This window comes from Monomorium pharaonis, chromosome 2 (assembly GCF_013373865.1).
Source record: "Monomorium pharaonis isolate MP-MQ-018 chromosome 2, ASM1337386v2, whole genome shotgun sequence".
In the NCBI taxonomy this organism is placed as follows: Eukaryota; Metazoa; Arthropoda; class Insecta; order Hymenoptera; family Formicidae; genus Monomorium; species Monomorium pharaonis.
The window spans coordinates 17,681,749-17,705,505 of NC_050468.1; the positions used below are offsets into that span (position 1 = coordinate 17,681,749).

At 34.4% G+C, this 23,757-nt stretch overlaps 1 protein-coding gene across 3 annotated transcripts in view; it reads left to right on the forward strand.

Annotated features, from left to right (window-relative positions):
• LOC105836679 (plexin-A4) overlaps positions 1–23,757 on the forward strand; it is a 271,831-nt gene that overhangs the window by 240,485 nt on the left and 7,589 nt on the right. For all 3 annotated transcript variants that reach the window (XM_036282806.1, XM_036282805.1, XM_036282807.1), the window contains 3 exons: positions 18,833–19,564; positions 22,121–22,246; positions 22,512–22,973. In XM_036282806.1, coding sequence (XP_036138699.1) covers positions 18,833–19,564; positions 22,121–22,246; positions 22,512–22,973 — 1,320 coding nt within the window. The remainder of the gene's footprint in view (positions 1–18,832; positions 19,565–22,120; positions 22,247–22,511; positions 22,974–23,757) is intronic.

The following is a 23,757-nucleotide window of genomic DNA, read 5'->3' on the forward strand; positions in this document are numbered from 1 at the left end:
GAATTGCACTAATGCACGGAGACAAGAGTCCCTTTGTCATCAGGAAGACAATGCCAGGATGTCTTTAAAGAGAGGCGCCGTCGCGCGCCTCTTGGAGATGAAGATTTCTCACGGTGGTACGTACCATCTTACTTTACTTCACGCCGACGTAACGCCGCCGAAACTTGACGTCCCTCCCGACACGAGGCACGATTACTGCAGACCGAATGATTGATGGCGTTATTCACGGATTACCTCCAACCGCCATAAAATCACAAACGGAGTGAAACGTGACTTTAACCCTTTCTGCCTGGCTCGAGAAAGCCAAGTATTTCTACTCGAATCGAAGGCTACTCGAACGTTCAAATGAATTTTTAAGTCGCGCCATTAATTGTGAATTACAGGTCGAAGGTAATAGAGGAAGAGACGTATCACGGCATTCTTCATCGCGACGGCACGTATGCATTTTTCAGACACTGGCGCGACACGTCGTGACGATCATCACGAGAATCGCAAAAAAAAAACGCGTAACGGTGTTGGTTGTTTTCCGAACCAGCCAATGAGACAGTCGTTGTGCCAGCTTTAATTACGACGCCGCACGAATCTCACTCGTGAACCACGTCGATTTTTCGTTGATTTCTTTTTTTTTCTCTCGGCGAAGAGACGATCACGATCGCAAGCGTTCGATCGATGCGAAGGAAGTCGGATACCGTTGTGTTTCCTATAATTTAGTCCACAAGCATAGACGGGTTACACGCTGTGTAACCTGCACCTACATTACGCTTCATTGACAATAAATTGCAGGACGAAACGCGACCATTAATTGTCTGGAATAGAGACAATTGGAAAATGTGTTTAGAGATTTTACCTGTGCATTTAACAGAACTGTTCGATTAAAATGTTGGAAACGCTACTGTAATATTCAATAAACCATCCAGAATGTGCAACCAATACAACTATTATATTAATTTTTAATTGTGTATATAAATTAACTGATCCATTTATATATTGTTTGTTTCTTTTTTCTATTATTTTGATAAAGAAGTTAGCCGGCTTAATTTTTTATCGAGCTAATATTTTTAGTTTAATTTTTTAATTTCCCTTTTATTATTGAATCTAAGAAATTATTATAAAATACCAATTAAAATCAATTTTTATATTTCTCTACATTTTAGAAAAGTGCAAATTGGCTAATTTATTTCGAAATTAAAGAATAAATGGAAATAAAAAAACAATATCTGTCTGCCTGTGTGTGTTGTGTGTGTGTGTTTACAACTACCCTTAATCTACATCGTTTAAATAGAATTTAGATATTTAAAAATATTCATTATAGTTTAAATACTATATGTGAATGTTGATGAATAATTTAAGATCTTGTGATGCTTTATTTGTTTAAACTCAATTTAAGCCAATAAAATTTATGTCAGCCAGAAAGAGTATGTATACCGTTAACTTAAAGTCCTACAAAAACTGCGGAAGTAGCGAATGTCCAAAACATGCGAACGATATTTCTGGAAAACGAGATATCCGATCAATCGTCGCGACCCTTCTTGAGGGTTATTCGGCAAGTACCTCAAGATTCTTTCAAAGTGGGCACCATCGTGCCTTTCTGGAAGGCTTCACGGGTAACAGCGGAGGGAAGATTTTTAACGTCTCGTCGAGACGAAAGGAAACGGTGGGTGAATGTGGATATATATCGGTTCTAGAGACTTCGACGATAGGAACGAAGGAAGCGAAAGGAGGGGGGGGGGAAGAGTAGGACTAGGAATAAGGTATGAAGCGCGTGGAGTGTGTGAGTGCGCCCTTTTACGTCTGGAGGGATAAAAAGGCAAGCCTGCCAAACTTTCTTGCACTTGAGCTTCGAGACGACCCCCGAGGGTCGTCGGTTGAACTGCATTTACACTGGAGCATTCTCTCTACCGCCTCCCCCCCTCTCTTTCTCTCTCTTTCTCCCCTCCTCTCTGTGTTCACCTTTTCAAAGGGCACCTTCGAACGAGTATTCGCGTAGGAAACAATTTCGAGAATCTGCCGAGACAATCGAGAATTTGTACGAGAAGAAATTTCAAAGAGAGATAGATGCAATCTCTCGTTGAAATTGGAGTCTGGAATAAGTGAATTTTGCTAGATCGAAGAAAACAAACGATCCTCGAACAGATGAAATTGAATGACGAAAATCTAAAGGAAAGAAAGATTTAGGAGAAACATGTGATTGATATTCTAAAACTAAAAATTGCGAAAATCTGATTAATAGCGAATTTTAGACTGCACTAGCGCACACTGATGCACATTAAAGCCGCTGTACACTAATTTAACTTAAATGTAAAAATGACATTAAATATTACTTATTTTTATATTGGTTGTACGACAGCTCTAATTCCGAATGCGCACTGGTGCGTTTAATCGATTTGTTATAATTAATTATCATTCTGCGTTACATTTTATACTTTTAATTGTAGAGCGAAATCTCTATTCTTGGTGATAAATTAAAATTAGTTTTAATTACTAATAATTTTTTTCGTAATATAATTACAAAAGTTAACTGTTTAGTATATTAGAGAATTTTAAGTAATATATAAATAACAGTGTAATAAAAAGTGATAAAAATATTAAACTTCTTTTTGACAACTCAGGTTATTGATCCTCAGAAGAGAATATAATTGAATAACTAAAATCATGCGTATGTACTTTTTCGTACATCAAGGCAGGACGTAACGAGCTTTCGTAACGAGTTCATACTTGCAATTTCTTGCGTGTACACATCACGAGTTATAATACATCACAAATATTGTTTTACGTAATGGAAGATACCGAGGGGATATTAACTGGCTCTGCTGTATCCCGTAGATTGTCAGAAATTACACCGCGAGACACTCGCTACCTGTTTTGTTTTGAGATCGATATCCAACTGCCGTTTCCAGTACCCTTACATTTCTCGGCAACTACAAAAGGCCATGGAGTTACTAACATAAAGTCTCGAAAAAGCTCCTTTGAAGCTTCTTTTGAACTTTTTGATTTTCTCTTCTAGTTTTCCTCTCCCTTTCTCTTTTGCTCTCACTCATTCGTCCTTCCTCAAATTGTGTCATCGATAATTTCGGATTCATTATTGTTTGATACGTCATTGTCTATGAAAGTATTGAATTTTGTAATAAAAATTAATCTTTTATTTACCAATTAAAAAAGTGTTGCTTACTTTTTCAGTAAAGATTTATGACTTTTTTTGTTTTAAAATAACGAACAGCTTATAGTTGTTGACAAGAAACTTTTATAAAGAACATATGATAAAATAAAGGAGAAGAAATGTATCTAAAATTTAAATTTAGTTGAACAAAATTGCATCGAACAATTATAATTCGAGAGACAAAAATTTTTCGCGAAAATAAACAATTTTAGCTTTAATAAAAATAAAATTTATTTATTTCCACAGAAGATTCAAGTGATGTTAATGTTAGAACGAATGTCTAACCAATTGTCTGAAGTTTTACGAATCCAACTATTTCGGATCAGCATCTCTCTGTCTTAAAAAAAAATACTGATTCATCTAATTGCCGTTGTTAATTACGCTTTTGCATATTCGAGGCTCTTTCTTCCTTTCCAAGTCTCCATGTTCCATTAATCAAAACTTGTTCGAATATCTATTCGTTTCCTCTACGTTTCGCCGAGAAATACGGGACCAAGTTACGCGATCAACAGAAGCGAACGTATCTTTCGTGTAATTGACGCTGAGGTATGCGGCACTCGATATTAAATCTTTGAGCTAGGCCGTCGTTAATTACCAGGCGCAGCGTACACTATTTGATTAGTTTTCGAAAAAGAAAGTTGCGAACGTACGCCCTACTTCTCGAAAGTCGATGGTTTGCAATTCCCCCCCCCCGATGGTTTGCAATCTCTCTAGGGGGACCCCCCCCCTCTCTCTGTCTGTTCTTTTTCTCTCTCTCTCTCTCTCTCTCTTTCTCTCTCTCTCTCTCTCTCTCTCTCTATCTATCTATCTATCTATCTACTATCTATCTATCTATCTATCTATCATCTATCTACTGTATTCATTTAACTATCTTTTGTGTCTGTGTGTGCAAAAATTTAGAAAAAATGGTCGATAAAAATGTCTATATAGTTTATTTTATAAATAAATCTTTACATAAAACCCGTCATTTCCTGACAGTTTGAATTATGCACATTTAGTGGTAGCACGAGAGAAGTAGATTGGATATTATGCCATATATCAACAAAGTTTACTAATTATACCCTTGTGTATTCTAGGAAGTGCATTGTAATATTACACTTGGCGCTTAGTGTATACAGCATAAGTCAAAATTCTATACAAAATTTAAAGTTTATAAGCTGAAGTAAATTGTAACTTTTTCAAATAATTTATTTCGAGATAATATTTAATTTCAAAGGAGATTGAGTATTTTTATAATATAATCTAATTTCTATTTTCCAATATATTATTCAAAATAACATCTGTTATATTTCGTTTAATCTAACGAATTCGTTTCTGTTAATAAAATTGGATCGTCATGTTGACGCTATTTAGTTTTGCGTTTAACTTTTATTTAACTTTGTTATCTCAGTTATTATGGTTTTTATATTAAATATTTTATAACTCGAATTATTATCATGTTTCGGGTTTAATTATTAATTAATCTTTTCCTTTGAAGTCGTGTATTTAATTTCTAAAAGTTTGAAAAAATAAATACTTTTTACGCAGCTTTAACTGTCGCTGAGGCGAGTTATATTCAACTATGTTGAATGATTTAGTTGTACTTTTTAAAAATAAAGTTAAATTAGCAGTTTTGATATTAATTATTTGGTATATCTAGTCCATTAGTGATTTCTTTTTTTATTAGTAATTTCTGCCATTTCTTCAGAACTAGTTCGAATTCGTCGCTTTTATTGTATATTGAGAAAAAATAAATAAAAAAACGACAAGTTTATGTTCCGTATGATTAAGTATATTGTTAATAAATAAAAAAGAAAATATATAATATATCTTCTTTATATATATTATATATATTGCCCGACATTGTTTCTAGATTTATAAGATTTTGTGTCCAAAAAGTAGCGCGATCTAATTAATTTTGTTGCATCGCTATAATATTTTCCACAAATGCTTCAACTAGAAATAAAACAAAACAAGATCTATTAAACAACTGTCTGTTGAAATTCCATACTGCTTTTATTTTTTTAGTTAAAACAATGAACATACAGACACGATAAACATTTTGACGTCTACTTTATAATTAAGACTGGTTAAAATATTTTATATCCTTGAAAATGCATCAAAATACTTGTTATTTTGAAGTTTTTTTTTGCGCTTAAAAAAAAACATTTCATGCACTATTGATTCAAAACATCCAGCACTAATAGAACGTCGTTGCGCATTAACGACCATTCGATGGGACACAAACGTGATCCTCTGTCTCTCTCTTTCTTTTTTAATTTCCGATAGCTCGTTTTTCAAAATTAGTTCGGGCTGACTCGACAGCTCGCGTTTCGTGCGAACGCTCGACCGAAGTAACGAACTTTGGCATAATTGACGGGAAGCGCATGCGTAAAGCACAGTTTTAACCGTAAATCTTTGGATGCACAATCGACATTGATATTCCACCACCATCACGCGTATAGCTTCATCTAGTAACTGGACCGTTGCTCTACTTTATATATCTATCTTTCTCGCGAATTAAATTCCCTCTGGTTTCAATCCCGTTTGCAGTAAGGTAACGATAAACATGGCAAACAGTATTTTGAGTTAAAAGTAATTTTTAAATGCATTAAATGTTCAGTGAATATACAGTGTTAGTCAGTTTATTCCATACGAAATCAAGTTTGAAATATTATATTGGTTTACCTGGTTTTCAATGAGATGCAAAAGTAAATTGAGATATAATACGATAATTTTAACAAAATTGTCAGTACTTTTAAAATAAACGTTTTATACATAATGTTGATATTTCTTTGAAGACAGATGTGCCAAATTCAATTGTAATTACGGTTTTATTTCAGAAATAAAATTGAGAGACGTACTTTGTAAATTTTTAATTGGTTACACATTTTTAATGCAAAAATAATGTTATCCATTTTACAGAATAATACAGATTTAATAAAAATTTTAAAATACAGATATATGCGTTATTAAATACATAGCAAAGGGACAATTGGAAAACACAAGTTATAAAAATATTTAGAGAAGTAGAAAAACTCCACTAATCGATTTTCCTATGACCTTTTGACCTTTTACTCTCGAAGTTGAACGAGATCTAACAAAACTGATTCTGCAATAAATGTATTTTGGCTTTTAATAACAATTGACACTGTACGAATCATTGGTATGACGTTCTGCCTCTTTGAAATATACTTTTTTTTATACATATGAAACTATGACTTCTTGAAACTTGAATTTTTAAGAACGCTGGTTATAAATATGGAGTCAGATTTTGAAAATTTTTTAAATTAAAAATGGCGGATTTGATATGATGCACTAAAAATGCAAAAAATAGACCTAATATTTGAAACCTGATATACAAGATTTTTTAATGACGAAAATGCAGAAATTGACTAACTTTCAAATGCGTACAAGAATATAAAAAAACAAAAAATACAAAAATTAATAAAGTATACTTTTTACGATTTTGGTTTTCTATCTTGTATTTTGTAAATTTTGACTTTAAGCTTAAAATCAGATCCCCAAAAAGTTTTGATTACAAGATTTTAATGTATCATGCTTAGGAGAAAATTATTACTATAGTACATTTTACACAAAAACAAAGTTTATCTTTAAAACCATATTGAAATCAATCGTCAACATTAAATTAAACGTTATAAATTTAAAATTTTTGACTTTAGACTTGAAATTAGCAATTCAATCTTGTTAGATATAAAGTTGCAAAAAAATTGATAAAAAAGTAGTTTTTATTTATATTGAACTTTATTTCTAAAAGGTGCCACGTAAATGAGCTTCAAGAGATTAACCGAGTTAATGAGAGATGTAGAACGAAATTTTTAGAAACAAATGCACAGAGATTATTGCAAAATTCTTTTCAAATGCAATTTTTGACGGAATTTTTATTAATAAAATAAAAAAGTTATCAGTACACAACTTGACAGTACAGTAAAATGTACAATCAAAATTCGACGGAATTTATTTTGAAAGCGAGCTTTCCAGTGAAACATTAATCTGAGGAAAATAAAAAAAACATGAAGAATATATACGACTTTATTATATAATGTAAATGCAACAGAAATGTGCATTCCATATATATATATATATATATATATATATATATATATAAATATATATATATAGATAGATAGTTACGATAAAATGTGCATTCTTGGCTTATTTCGATTTTGAAATAATTTTGATCATTAATATATTGTGCAATATTACGTGCACAAGTAAAATACAGAACAATAGAAGTTGGATTGACATTGTGTTAAATTATTTCGTATCACTGCAAAGAATGTAAACTATATCACCTTATCTTTGTTCTGTTTCTACGGTTTTTCCACTACTAGGTAACGAATGGCGGGAGTGAAAACGATCCACAAAAAATGAAGAAGACAGTAAAATGGTAGCTGCTCTGAACTTTATCCAAGAAAACCCATGGAGAGAAACCAAAGTTAGCATTATATCATTATTCTATTATGAGCTGCTAAGTATATTCCCATTAATTTATCATACTGGTACAAGTTAAGTGCAAAATCGTATAATGATTCTGTCCAAATCACAATGCAGCAGAATAAAAAATTTTTACAACTGATATCACGGACTCGAGTTGAAAGTAAAAACAAAAATAACCGAGAAAACTACGATGTGCCCTCACAGTATATCCGTAAAAATCCCGAGAACGAATCGTAAAAGAACGTGTGCGAGGGCAAAAATATGAACCATCTGAAAAAGACGGAAGGGCGAGAGGTCGACTAGATAGATGTATTAAATGAAACAATAAATAATAAAGGAGAAAGAGAGAAAGACGGAGAGAAATGAAAACTGTTAGAAAAAAAATGAGAAAAAAAATCCATGAATCGTTAAATGAAAGATAAAGAAAAGGAAATACAAGTAAAATTATTTTTTGAATTTTTTTGGTATAAAATATTTTTATAATAGTATCATTGTTGTATAGACTAATTGTTATCAAAATATTGATAATTTCTTAAAGAGCTTTTTTTAGTTTTAATTATTGAACATAAATTATGTAATCTTACATGGCTGGATATTACTACAAGAATTCTTTAAATCAGAATCAGTGAAATCTTATTTACTTACAGTTCTATACTTACAGATATAATTATTATAACTATTCAGTGGTAGTATCTTTTAGTGATTTCAATTAAGAGGGGCGGGAAAAGAGTACTCTTTCACTGATCAAAATGTCTCAGTGTATTACTGAAAGACAGTGTATACATATATTTCTGATATAATTATTATAAGTGCAGTATTGAAATCAGACTACTCACCGTCTTTGAACGTGAATAATACATTGATTCCGATTTAGAGAGCAGGAAGATGCAAAACGATGAACGGACGAGTATACTAACATATTGAAAAATAATTTTATTTATTTCAATAGACAGATGGCACGCTACACATACCGTTCACGATCGAGAGACCAATAAAGCGCCGGTACATTAAAGGTCTGAACGCAAAGAAAATATAGATAACTATGGTAGAGCGAGAACAAGGTACGAAGGAGAGCAAAGTAAAGTATGTCCATAAATACGGCAGAAGTCGGAACATGGAGCTGTATGAGCTATAAAGAGGAAGCGAGACAATAAGTGGAGAGAGCAACCGAGGAATCGGGCGGGCGAAATAAGGTGAAAAGGAAAAATCGCCGGCAAGGAAAATATACTCGAGAGAAACTCGACGACGAGAGAAAGGAAAGCACGAAGAGTGTTATTAATGTTAGCCCTCAGACGGCGAGACCAAATCTGACTGCTTTGTAGTCACAGAAAACTCATTTCATCTACGAATTTTAAAAATAATACACCTTAAGTTAATTCATAACAATCTCATATGCTCTTCATCCCATTAAACAGTGGTTGATAGAATCACGATCATCTGGTCAGAGTTGTACAAGATTACGATTTATATTAGCATATCTATTTTGAATTATTCATAACAGAAAAAGTATACTGTAAAATTACATTAATTTATAATAATGTGACTATATTAAACACATTATTTCAAAGCACATTTTTTTCAAGATTTTTCATAATTTTATACATAAGTTTTATCTCCAATGTATCTTTATCTGCGTGTGTATGTGTGTGTAAGCGATTACAAAATCCACCCTCTTAAAAAATCTCATTATGTTTTAAAACTGAACTTATATCGTTTTCAAAGTGAAATTGTATGTTATAGTAGTTACCCTATAGCATCTCATCGTGAGGTATAAAAATTCGAGCGACATATGGTTGTTAGTAATGCTAAATTATCTTTTGCATACGGTATAAAAAACTTACTGGCACTCATCTCGTTCGACGCCGGAGAATGGGGGCGAAGATAATTATAAAATAAATCTCCAGAGGGAAAGCGGAATGAGGTGTGTTAATAAATTGGGTGGAAGCTGGTAGATGGTAGTAGCAAAACCATAAAGATGAAGCGGAGGAAAGCTATGAGGCGAGACGGTGGATGGAGGGAGGACTCAACGAAAGCGGAAGAAATGACGGAGAAGAGAAGAAGCAGAAGAAGAGGCTAAGGAAGAAAGAGAGTAAGAGAGGGCGCATCCAAGGAACTTTGAAGACCGAGTCATTGTTTCTCCATGCCATACCTGTTTCGAGACTAATGAATTGCATTATAGGAAATCCGGAATATAAATTAGATTTGGTGCCATTATATATATAATATATATATATATATATATGAACGTCGTCTAATGGATAATTACCGGCTTTATGCGTCACTCTTCCCACTCGATTTCTGCATCGATGTAAAAATATATTATAAACGACAATCAAACATTTTATATTACTGACTTTATGCATGATATATCTTCATTATTATCAAGCAGATTTCACCAGTAATATTAATAAAGAAATATCAGACTGTGACACGGAGCATGGACGCGCCGATACCTGCTGTCCACATTTATATGAGATTACACGTTTGAATCTTCATATAACTATATTGTAATAAAAGTACATTAAATCGTAATAAATCGGAATATTATGAGAAATAAATTTTTAATTTACTTCCTACAATTAATTTTATATTAGACCACACAGCCCGTTTAGCACTTTAAAAAGATATTTTGAAAAATGTTGATCTCTTTTATTCATAATGAATTGATCATAAAAGTTCATGTAATTGTAAAATTTACAAATAAGCCTGGATTAATATTTATTGAAAATATATTAACAAATACGTGAGTAAAAAAATGATGCGATATTTAAATAATAAGTGATAAGTTTATTTCCATTTTTAATGCATTTTATTTTATTTTATTAGTATTTCTATACTAAGATATACGAAAATTTTAATATTTATATATAAATATTGAACAATGTTGAAAAAATGCAACATTTTAGAGAAATTTTCTTTAAGAAAAAGTCAACTTCACGCAAGTTAGACAAAAGGATCTAAAGGGGAGAAGCACAGCGAAAAGTGATGGAAGATTAATTCGACGGTGTGTTTCCTTATAACAGTTTCGACACTTTACTAGAACCAAACTTTCCCTTTAGAAAGCTATTTTTTTAGATTGTTGCATATAACGAACGGCAGAATGACGGTAACGTGTGAACGTGAGTTTGCAACCGCGCGTTGATCGCGCTACTGGTAAACGTTTATTTAGCGATCATTCGGACACGGCTCGTTGAAAAACCATTTATATCGTATGTTCTCGAGTCGACGTAAGATTCGCCGACTGTGCTCTTCCGCGACACGATTTTTGCGAAAATGTCGCATCGTATGGTCGTTAACGCCCGACGGATTGTATCGAAGGCTCCAAAAGCTTGCGTTAGCCGCGCAAAGTATGATTTATAGGAAAAATCCGATTAGCTTTACTCTCAGCTCCGGTACATATCCCCTCGCCATGACCACCCTTTTTTCATCATCCCTCCGCCTTTACTCGCCTTTATTTTTCACTCGCCCTTCTCGCGTGGATTCTAAGACGAATTTACACGGTTCATCTCTGATCATCCTGGATAAATGATTTGATCCGTCCTCAATGAAAATTTCATTGGACATCATACCTGTCATTTATCCATTTCCGATACATGTGACGCACGTAGTATTTTTAATGAATAATCTTCGTAGGAGATACCAAGCGATATCGCGGGATCAGAAATATACTAGGGCACTCATAAAAGTAGCATTCTAGCACAATGCGGACGAATCAATTGATCCGCACCGAGAAGATGTCGACTGTATTAATTTCGCTCGCTCCTGCGGCTTTATCGGGAATGAAACCTCGCCGATTCCCGCCCTTCTCTCCGTTCACCCCCCACCTCTCCCCTCTCCACATCTCGTTCTGGGATTGTCGTGCCGCTTAATTAGAGTTTGCGAGATGAGACTTTTTTCCCGTGTTTCAATAGCGATTCCATTCGACGATTCGATGGCAATTAATCTCGAACGTTGTCGAGGAACGGACGGAAGCGCAGGTAAATAGTGGAGAACCCTTTATTCGGGGAAAAACCGATAAAAAGTTTGCAGCGTTATTCTGGATTCTTGCCGCCACCACCACCGTTCTCTTTCCCTTCTTTTCTTCCCCCTTCCCTCCCTCTTCTCCGCATCTCTTCGCGCCGAAAAACGACAGATTCGAATAATGAAAAATTGTTGGTCGACTATCGCGCGTAACACCACGGCGTACAATCGCATTATGTCACTCCCGGTTGTTTTATACCGGAATGGATGGGGGAAGAACGGGGCCGACGAAGGGATGCGGGGGAACACGAGGGTGAAACACATTATGCGCGCGCTTTTACCGACGTCGGCGACCTGGTTATTACATACTGTGAGTTCATTTATCAAATCGTGGGATAGCGAGTTCTTGCGCTTCCATCATGGGGTAGACTAAAAACGTGATTCGTCGGCTATAAATGCGTACTGTCGGCCGTCGCTTCTTATCGGCGACGATTATCGCCGGGAAACGATGATTTGCGCGTGCGGCATTTTAATGACACCCACGGATGAATCTCCGGAGCCCTGGTTAATTTCAATTTAATGGATTTCTCGGATTCGCGATTATTTTTCGTCGCGTCGTTATCGTCGCGGGATATATAATTTAATATGCTTTCAACATCTATAACCTTTCAAAACCCATCAGCATTAGCACCTTCGCCACGTATTACTGTACCGTGTCGAAGAATTAGGAATAATAATGAAGAGAGTTATGCGAACGGATTTGTAATCAACACATTGCTAAACGCATAATGATCTTGTAAGATAAACATAGTCAAGTATTAATGAACTATTGCATTGACACACTTCAATATTACTTTTATTTTTCTGTGCAAGTTTCTTAATTATTCGCTGCTATCAAACGACGTAGCAACGTTTTCTCGTATGAAATATAACGTAACATTTATCTGTTTAGAAATTGAACATTTGGAAATTGTTTAATATTTACTAAATAAATCGGTTCTCCTTGCTATTGAATCTTGCGTCTTAATTTCAGTCTTATGCTTAGATAACTTAAAATTATGTGGCTAAAGATAAGATAAGTTATATGTAAACGTAATAAGTTATATGTTGAATAAATTAAAGATAGTATTTTTATTTTAATCTATCTAGGCAAAAGATCAAATTACATAGTTTTATCTGCATAATTTCAAAATAATCACTTGTCAAAATGCTTTGGAAATAATGCGACGAAAAGTTCTCAATTTCCGTCAAATCACTATTTCAACCTGACGTCGCGGATATCGAACTGTAACTCAACGTATGGATTATGCATCCTCCACTGTATTGTGTTTGCGCGCATTAGAATCTCATTCTATGGATGCGAAGACGATCCATCCAAGACAGACCGAAGTAAATTTCTTAGAGCAACTTTACTTTCACCGAAGCCAGATTAGCAATTCACTGCCCTTTTTTATTCTAAACCGCCGTAATTAGATTTGCGTAAGACAGAGCTAATAGAGCTACTTGTTTTACGAGGAAGAATAAATAGTCTTATAACTTGTATTAATTAACGAGCTTGAAACGAGTTTATATAAACTTTTGTTTGAAAAATAACGACACATAAAATTATGAAGACGAAATATAAACGAAATAAAAATTTTTTCTTAACAGTTTTTACAATATCTGCAATGTAAAAAGTGATTCCATTCTACTGAAAGTTAACAATAGATATACAATAGAACCAAATGGAAAATATATTTAACATGATTTTGAAAAGTTAAAAATGCCCGATGTATCACAAGAAAGTTTTCATTTGCTTAAAGTTAGAATATTAAATTGTTTTACATTAAATATTTCTATTATAGTGTCAAACTAGGGCAGACTAGCCTTCTATTCGTATAAAATAGAATGTTGCAACTTCTCCCGTTAATATTAGATTTGAGTAACAGAGAGAAAAGTCATAAATGATGAATGACGAATGGATTTGATGTCACATGAAAAGTTTCCGAGATCCATTATCACAGGGCACATGGCATTCCATATTCCTCGTCCAGAGTTAATCAGAGTTAATTTTAGTCGATTTCGTTGCACTCGCAGGCTATATGAATGCGCATTCGATTCGCTAGATAAGATCGATGGATAAGGTTCATGAAATAGGATTCTCTAGGAGTCTCTCAACGGCGGATTACATTTGTGGCGCAGTCGAATGCCTCTCGGAGACATTGTCCTCCAGCCACCCCCTTCGCTAACGCTGAGTGGCGGTAGGGAAATCCCTTTTCTTTTCTTTCTTCTCACCGTCGCATCCGCGAGAAGAAATCCGACGGTGCGGCGAACCGCATCGAAGAATGCATTTAAAAATTCCGGAAAGACGCCGATCGGGGAAGGGGGGGGGGGTGAAAGGAGGAAGGAGGGAAGATAGGGAGGGATGCATACGTAACTCAACGTATAATCACCGCGTCGAAATGCATCGCGACGGCGGGAGTACGTCCGGATTTAATCGCGTCGCGCCCCGCATCGTTCCCGTTGCTATTCCCTGTCGCTGTTCCTTGAGACAGTCTGACAAGATGCAAGAACGTGCCTCGAGTCGAGTCCTTGTTGTGATCATCGCTCTTAAACCCCTTTCACATCGTCGTCTAACGCCTCTACGAAGCAGGAATTTTCTATCGGACTTCGATTGCTCGCGGCAATTCTTTGAAGCGATCGTCAGTTATATCGAATATACAGGACTTGAGCCAACAGTTTTACAGTTATTAATTGTATTTCATTCTTTGCGCGTTTAATGCTTTTAGAAATTAGTAAAATATTTCAAATTTTTCAAAAATTTTAACTTATTACAAATAAAACATGAGCTATTTTTAACGCTTTAATTTCTAACGAAGCTAAAGAAACTATTATTCCGTGCCTGTATTAACTATTCTCACGCTCTCATTAATTACATAAGAAATTATTCATTAAGCTTTCCAATATAGTTGGTTATTCGTGGAGTTTTACGATATCTGTAATACGATATCAGTAATTAACGATTGATTGCTCGTATACGGCCAATCGGCTGACAGTCCGTTGCTTCCTGCATGCGCCAGTGGAGACAAAGACACATCTCGTTAATCACGCTCGGTCACGTTCACCACGCAATGAACTTTAAGGCGTGGATTTTATCATGGCATTAATGCGCGAGCACCTTACGTGGGACGCGCGAACACGTTCAGCTCGAAATCGATTCAGGAATGTCGACGTTCGATTCGCTTTTTATCGGTCAGTCCGATGCACCAATCGGCAGCATTGCCCACGCAGTACAAACACAAGGATAGACGCAATCGCGTATGCCAGAAAAAGCGGGAACGCAACCAGCTCGTTAATTAAGACGTCCGCCTACTTCTTGGTAGCGTCGCGATTATTATTTTCTTTGCGTTTAAACATCATCGATTGAATGTCGAGACGCAAAAGGCGTCAATATCTTATCCTCCATTTTGCACTTAATCATCTTTTTGTTTTTCCATCCTTTTTATTTTGCATTTTTGTACCTGCATTTGCTTTTAAAAAAGTTATTTAGTTTTGTTTCAATGTATAAAATACAAAGTTGAGAGATAACAATAACATAAGATTTTGATAAAAAATTAACTTAATTTGACACAAAGTAAAGCTCTAACTAGGCAACACTTCAATTACGTAATATCTTTATTATTAGATTAAAAAAATAGAAACATAGAAAAGTAATAAATTTAACTCCTTTTTAATTAATAGCGTATTTTATTTCTACGAAAGGATAATTATGTAATTATGAGTATATGTTTCTCTCCTTTTTTCTCTTCCTCTTGACTTACAATCTGTAAGAAAATTTTTAATTCCATGTTCGTTGCTTATTACACTTGATTATGTCATTATTAAATTTTTTATCTTTATTTTATAGCCATTTCTGACTCATTTATTTACCAAAGTTTATCGCACCTTTATCGACGTTATTCTCTTTTACATTTATCTATTGTGCCCGTTCTCATCTGCACGCAACTTTCTTGCAAACGTCTTGCCTGTAGCTTGTCTCCTTCTTCTTCATCATTACCAGGTACCCCTTTGCGTTTGCGTCTGCCTTACGATGCTTCTTCTTCCATTAAGAAATAATTTCTATCTGCTCCCCCGTCTCCCTCCTTCGCTCTTAACCCTCCTACCAGCTCATCCTCGACCTCACCGACCTTGCCTTTATCCCCGCGCGTTTATTAAAGCCTCTTTGTGCGTCGACGTTGGTTGAGGATTTGCTGAGGCCGAATGACGCGCGAACATCGCACTCGCGTTACCGTATATCGACGCAAACGAAATCACGCTAAAAAGACTAGCCGCGGGTACCACGGGCGAACCTTAGAATTAACAACTACCACTAATACTCGGTAGCCTCGTAATTATTGTTATTATTTCTCTTTCGCCCGTTCCCAACCCGCCTAGACACAAAGATTGTAACATAGTTACCGCGTCGTGATTGCCTGTCTTAAGTAACGACTCATTATTCGGCCAGAGGTCGAATGCTGATCGGTACATAGTGGACAGCCCCTTTAGCCCTTGCTCAGAATTCTTCCGGGCTATACTATACCATGATCCTTCTCAACATCTCTCAAGGTTGAATCAGCTTAATAGTTGCAACAGTTTTTCCGGAAGATGTCATTCGACATAAAGTCGAATTTTATAAATTAAATACCATTTTATGAATTCATTATTATGGTAAAATTGGTCATCATAATGGTAAAACTTTTGAAAAATGCTATAGACTTTATAAAATATTTTTTATAAATTACTTCATATTACAATAAAAAAAAATTTCTCCTCTTGTTCTCTCTCTCTCTCTCTCTCTCTCTCTCTCTCTCTCTCTCTCTCCCTCTCTCTCTCTCATTTGGATTCTAATTCCTGCATTACTACGCGCGACTATGGGAAATTGTCAATGATATAAGTAATAATTCATTCTTCCACCTTTATTAAAAGTCATTAATTATTGTTCTAATGAGCATTGTGGAATAGGCGAACAGATGTTTACCAAATTGCGGCAAATTACCTGTTAGCTCGATTTACGCCGCGCGACGCGACTTAATTAATATTTGTTAATTAAATCGGAATAGTGACTGTGCGCCGTGCGTTTACTACGAACTTCACTTTACTCTCTCAATTCAATTTGTTGTAAATTACATGCGAATGCTTAACTATTCCATTTCTGCTTCGACAGAACAGTTTGTTTCCAGTCATGTGTATCGTCTTTTTTCGTGTTACGTTACATTAACAAGTTGCGGATCTCAAATTGAGCTGCTTTACCAGTACAATCTGATGTCAAAAAGTTTAATATTTCGAGAAACACTTTTTAGAGAAGAAGAGCCAATGTTTTTTTTTTTTTATCGAATCAAAATTTTACAAAACTGTAACAATTGAATAAACTATAAAAATCTACGTACTTAAAAGATGAAGGACAAACTTAATTACTTAAGCCTATACAATTAATAATTTGCGGAACTAAAAATTGATATGATTATTATATTACCATTATATAATCATTAAATTGTTATGAAGAATTTTTAAGACGATAGTAATAATTATGAAATAAATAATGAACGTTATTCTTAGTAAATTTGCTACATCAAAAATAAACGTTACCGCTAAAACAATTTACGTGTTTCGACATGATTACTGTTATTACTACTCGAAAGTACGATCTTTTTATTAGACTCGCGAATGATTCTGGTCTCGGAGACATCTATCTCTATCCGTCGTCATCGTTTTACTGTCAATTGAACGCTCGAGACGTCGGGGACTGGGATTTAATTTACAACCCCTTAACCGCGACCACGAATGATACTCGCGGTGAGGTCTAAGAAAATGTTATGCGAATGCACCTGGCAGAGATGATTGTACTACGCGTGTCCATAAAAAAAAAGATGTAACGCGCTGAAAGTCTCACGTAAAAATAATAGCGTGCAAATTGCAGCTACGCTGCTACTTTCAGTGGCTGCAATCTTATACCTTGGCGTCCGGCGACCATCGGCATTGAAATTAAAAAAACTCACCTGCGACACAACGCATATACAGTATCCACTTGGGAAATTTGCGGGAACGAACCTGTGCAACGATGTAAATATACACGTTACTTTCATAACACGAAAGTAAAATTCACCGCTGTCGAATGTGTTGCTGCAGTCGAATTATTGTACGCCATTACTATTAAAATCGGTGATACATCCACGAGGGATTGCACGTATTAAATATTTTTGGGAACGTTCACTGTCACTATCGTGGGAATGGGGAAAACGGAATACGCAATGAGAGGTCGTCCGAACTAATATCGATAATTAATACCCAATAAATACTTAAACGGAAGTAGCATTTATTCCGTACTGGCCAGGCTAGCAGTTGTTCATAATTCTGTCGTGAATATTTAATTCTTCATCCCGTTCGTGTCATCCTCGTTTCGTTAACACAAGAGCACTCCGGCGTTATATATACGATAAATATATTATACAAGCCTGTTAACTGCAATCATCAATGATTCTATCTCTCCAATTTTACGCAAATTTGCCGATTATTGTAAATTCCTGATTTTTTAACGAACTAGCTGGCAATTAAAACATTTTTGACAAAATCAAACAAGTTACATTTTGCAAACAACTAATTGTATGACACTTTATATATGTAAATTCTTTCTTAATTATTAAGAATAATCATATTTTAATTACATTTATCAAATATTATCTGACATAATAAAAATGCGCTACTTTATTTTATTATTATTAAATAGATAGCATTGAACAGAAAAATCAAAGGGTTTGCAAGGTCAATAAAATTTGAAATTCTACATTAGAAAACTTCATTAAAATTCTGATAATTTCTAAAAAAAAAAAACATTCATATCCAAACGGGAAGAATGGTTTTATTGAAGTACAAATACAAATTTAGCTGGATACAAATTTGGAAGTTTTGTTAGATCACCAGAATAATTATGATAAGCGTGATGAGCAATGTTGCATAAAATTGACATTTTTACAATCAACTTGAACATCTTATGTATATAATTATTTTGATCCAACAAAATTAATTTTAGATCTGTAGCCACATAAGTTTCATTTTTAAATACTTTAGCAAAACCATTTTTTTTATGCATTATACATTTATTTTTGTCTACTTTTAATTCGCAATTAAATAAAAACTTAAATTATCAAAAAATATAATTACATCTTTCTATAATTAGAAGGATATTCTTTATCCACAATAATTTTATTAAAACAAATTTATTAATTTATTAATTTGTATAAAATTTTTTTCCTGTTCCAGGTGGTAGTGGAGAGCTCGACGCTAGCATTAGAGTACGGTGATCTCGAGATCGATTCTGGATCTCCGGTGAACCCGGATCTGCTGTTCGATTCGCAGCTGATGCACCTTTATGTCCTGACGGAGAAGAAGGTCTCAAAGGTCAAGGTACAGGAGTGCTCGGTCTACAAGACCTGTTGGGATTGCCTAGGCGCCAAGGACCCATACTGTGGCTGGTGTTCGTTGGAAAACAAGTGCAATCTCCGCAGCGATTGCCAGGACGCGGCCAAAGATCCACTGTATTGGATCTCCTACAAGAGCGGTAGATGCACGACGATTACAACTGTCACGCCAGATCAACTGCAACGTACCACCGCCAGGACTCTCGAGCTCGTCATCGAGAATCTGCCGACACTGTCCGGGCAATTCCTGTGCGCGTTCTCCGCTCTCGACAAAACCTTGATCACGAACGCTTCCCGGAAGTCCTACGGTGTGAATTGCACCACACCGAGAACCGATTTACTGCCATCGATACCGCCGGGCCGGCATCATTTCACGGCCAAGCTGTCTGTTCGGATGACAAACGGGCCCGATTTGGTGGCGACAAATTTCACTTTCTTTGATTGTAACACATACAGCTCATGCACGCAATGTGTGTCGTCGAGCTTCCCGTGCGACTGGTGCGTTGATGGTCATCGCTGCACACACGATACAGCGGAGAACTGTCGGAACGACATTCTTGTCACGGGAGTCAGCGTAAGTTTCTTGCTTGTATTTATCTTCAGATTTGAAGAGGGTCAAAACGACACAAATGTTTTTATTACAGTCAATAGAAGATTTCTCATCAAATATTGTGATATCTATATTATAACATCTATATATAGATGTTTCCAATAAGTTTTCTCTTTAGTTCTTATCTGAATTTGAATAAATGAATAAGTCAATTAAGAGAGATTGAAATATTAATTTTTTTAGACAACAAATGTCGTTTAATATTTTAATCTTCTTCTTTCTCTTCTTAGATAACTTTGTTGCACTCATAATACATAACACAATATTCGAAAAATTTACAGTTAATAATAATAATAATTGGGCGCACTAATTGCTAGAATATGATGGTCACGTGACACTTTACATGACACTCCTAACATTGATAGTAATGCGCAATTGCATAAAATATTATTAATAAAACAAAACAAAGTACCACTTCAATTGACTTATTCAATCAAACAACTCGTGCATTACTCGCGATACTCAATGCTCGCATGCGTGCATTTGGAAATTGGAATTATAATAATTTACAGTATAAAATATATAATGGAATGTCAGATGTATTTACTCTCTAAATTTTCTAGAGTGAAACCTCACTCAAAACCTCACTGAAAATTCACTCCAATCGATAATGAAAATACTGCCACTCGTAGTGAAGTGACATTTCACTTTTCATAAGAGTAAATGTTTGACTTCAACCGTAAAATGATTCTTTCACTTGTTAATACAAAGAAAACTTTCTACGTTACGACTTTCGACGTTACCTCACCACAAAAAATGTTAAATTCCTACTCAGAAATGTGCTAATGTGCTAAAAAATTTCAATTTGTGGCATTATAAGAACTCACAAATAGTTCATAATTTTGCGTTATTTGTTTTTTTATTTTTGCAAGGCGAGAGGAGGGCCAGCTTGGCAGATGAACGAACGTGTATCATGCGCAGAATAACGCTGCTTTAGCAAATACGTAGTCTTTGCTCTCCCACTCTATATTGTACAAACTGTTTGATAATTACTAATTAGTCGAAATATCGCATTATGCAGAATAATAATACGATGGCTCGCGAAGCGGCTTGCGTCGCTATCTGCCTACAGTATTACTTTAAAAATGTTAGCGCACCAATTTCAAGCTGAAATCATACAATGTATGATTTTTTAAATAATTAGTTTGCCCGCTGCTGCATCTGGACGAAATGCAGCCTCTTCTAGGCTGCATTCCGTTTCACGCATGATGCGTATAATGCATTGTTCATCTTTGTTTAACGTCAGACAAACAACAAAGATGAACGATGCATTATACACATCATGCGTGAAATGAAACGCAGTTCTATTAAATATACCATTGGTACCATTGACACTTCAGTCTGGTTGTGTTACATGTACATTACTTGCGACTAATGTAGAACTGCCTTTAGTGCAGGCATAACAACATGCAAGCTTAACCATCAAGAAATCATGCATCATGTGACATTGTGATTCCAGCTTTATAATATAATACAATTTATCGTATGTTGCAAACAAATGCTAAAGCCGTGCGCCAGCCAAAATATTGTCGTTTCATTGTTGCAACAGTTTATTAAATAAAATCGTGTTGAACATGTCCTTTGTATTCGAAATCAATTGTTGAGAAAGGGCTTACCAGAAAATATCACGAGATATTTTCAAGTTTTGGAAGATTTGATTGCAAATTGAAAAGCGCATTTTAATTAGTATAAAAATAAGAAAAATTGTATTCTATAAAAATTGTTTACTTGACTTAATTATTAACACACTTTTAAGACACACTCAGCCAATGTCTTAAGAATGACAAGAATTTTTAAATAACTGATAATATAAGAAATTAGATATTAAGATTCTACAGTAATTGTAATATATACATATCATTCATATTGATAACTTTTACTTGCATTTAAAATTATACTTTGTTATGCTTTGATTCTGTATGGAATAATTAACAGTAATGGTCCGTATATTAAATCGTTTATTTTGAAAATAAGTTTAAAAAAAATATCCTAAAATCAATATAATGTGGCTTTGCTATATTTATATTCTACTAAAACTCATTATGATTCCAAAATAAATTTACATCATTTTGGCAAGATAAACGATTCATATGTGCTGCAAACTCAAAACACCTAATTTGAAAACAGAATGGCAATTCTGTTGTTGCATACATGTTAACATGCATCGACTAATTTCATTTCGACATCAACTCGATTCGTTTCGAAGTTAAAATGTTGCGTTTACTTCACGAATATTAATGCGTGATTATCAATTAATTTATAATTTTTGATGAAAACTCGAGGCTCAGAACTTCTCTATTTTTATTTGAATTGCATAATGTCTAAAATAATTACGTAGACTAAAATTGAATAAGAATGCTCTAACGATGCATAAATTAAATCGAGTAAAATTGAAATAAATAGTGCAAGCAAAATAAAATTTGAATACAGATTGTCTAGAAATTTTTAATTGTTTTATCATTAATAGCTTAAGTAAAAATATTAGTTTGCCTTTTCAGTAATCTTCCGTATATTTTGCAGAGAATGGGACCAAGTTATAGGAGTGGGCCAGGTTTTTGTCCCACTATAAATGCTACTGAATCTCAAGAGATCCTCGTGTCTTCCGGTATCAAAAAGGCAATTCGAGTTAAAGTGCATATCATTGGGGTACGTTACAAGATTATTTTATTACTATCGAAAAATATTATTACTAGTAACTAGACTTTTATCAATATATCTTTTACTCTGAGACTAATGTAATTACAAAAATTTCGCAAATTTTCTTAGTTTTATTTTTAAGTAAAATGATAAGTTTAATGAATACTTAAGTTTTCTTATAGTTTTTCTAATGCGTAAAGTTAAGTACATTATTGAATTCAGAATTCTGTTGAGAAATAGATGTATACAAATATGCATTTTGTACAATTTTCAGCAATTTATTATACAAACACGGTTCGTGTGCCAATTCAACATCGAGGGTCGCGTAACAAGCGTAAACGCGCGTCTGTTGGCCGACACGATTTACTGCGAAGAGACAGAGTTCTCTTACACCTCTCGTGCACCGAACATCACGGTACCTTTCGCAGTGATCTGGGGCGGTTCTAAACCTTTGGATAATCCGGACAATATACACCTTGTGATATACCGTTGCCGTGACATGGCGGACAACTGTGGCATGTGCCTGGCTTTGCCAACGAAGTATGGATGTGGCTGGTGCCAGAGCTCGGACAGATGCGAGGTGAAAGATCAGTGCGACCGCGGCTCAGGCATGTGGCTGAACAGCAACCAGACCTGCCCAAATCCGGAGATAAAATCGTTTGAGCCGGTAATGGGCCCTTGGGAAGGCAATACAAACGTGACAATTCGCGGCATCAATCTTGGCAAGACATTCAAGGTAAGAAAAGCGCGATTTTTTTTTTTCGTCTATTTTTCGTCATCATAAGTAAAATACAATAAGTTATCTTTGTCCTCATTTTTGTTTACATAATTATATGTTATAATGAAAGATAGAATGATATTACATAAATGTTAACGAGGATATGAATCGAAAAAATCAATTTCTTCTAATACTTTACTTAAGAAATGCATTTTTAGAATATTTCGAAATTTGAAAAAACGAAGTTTATAAAACATTTTTGAAAGTGCCTTAGAGCATTGCTTAATAAGTCATAATTCGCTGTTATTTAAAGACATTATATAAGCCTAAAAATCTTTTAGGATAAATTAAAATATTAACGTGTTAAAATTATATTAAAAAAGTAAGATATTTAGTTTTGAAATCGCAAAAAAGACTTGGCAAAACATATACTAATTGATTTTAATGAATAAACTGACGACGAATTATTATTTAGTCTTATTATATAGCGAAATAAAGATTTAAATTACTAATGACTAAAAATTAATATTTTTTTAAAGTTTTTTAAAATTTACTTTTTAAAAAATGTACATACTTTTAAGGTATGTATTAGAAATTTTTATTTATAAAAATATAAATAAATTATATCGTCACAATTAAACATAAAATTAGAGAAACCAATTTTCTATCCTATTCTTTCTTAAATAAGCAAAATTTAATTTTTTAAAATATTAGCATGCAATATTTAAAGATGTTTTAATTATAGAATTTCATTTTAACATTTATATATTTTGCACGTTAAACTTTTATTGTCATTAATATC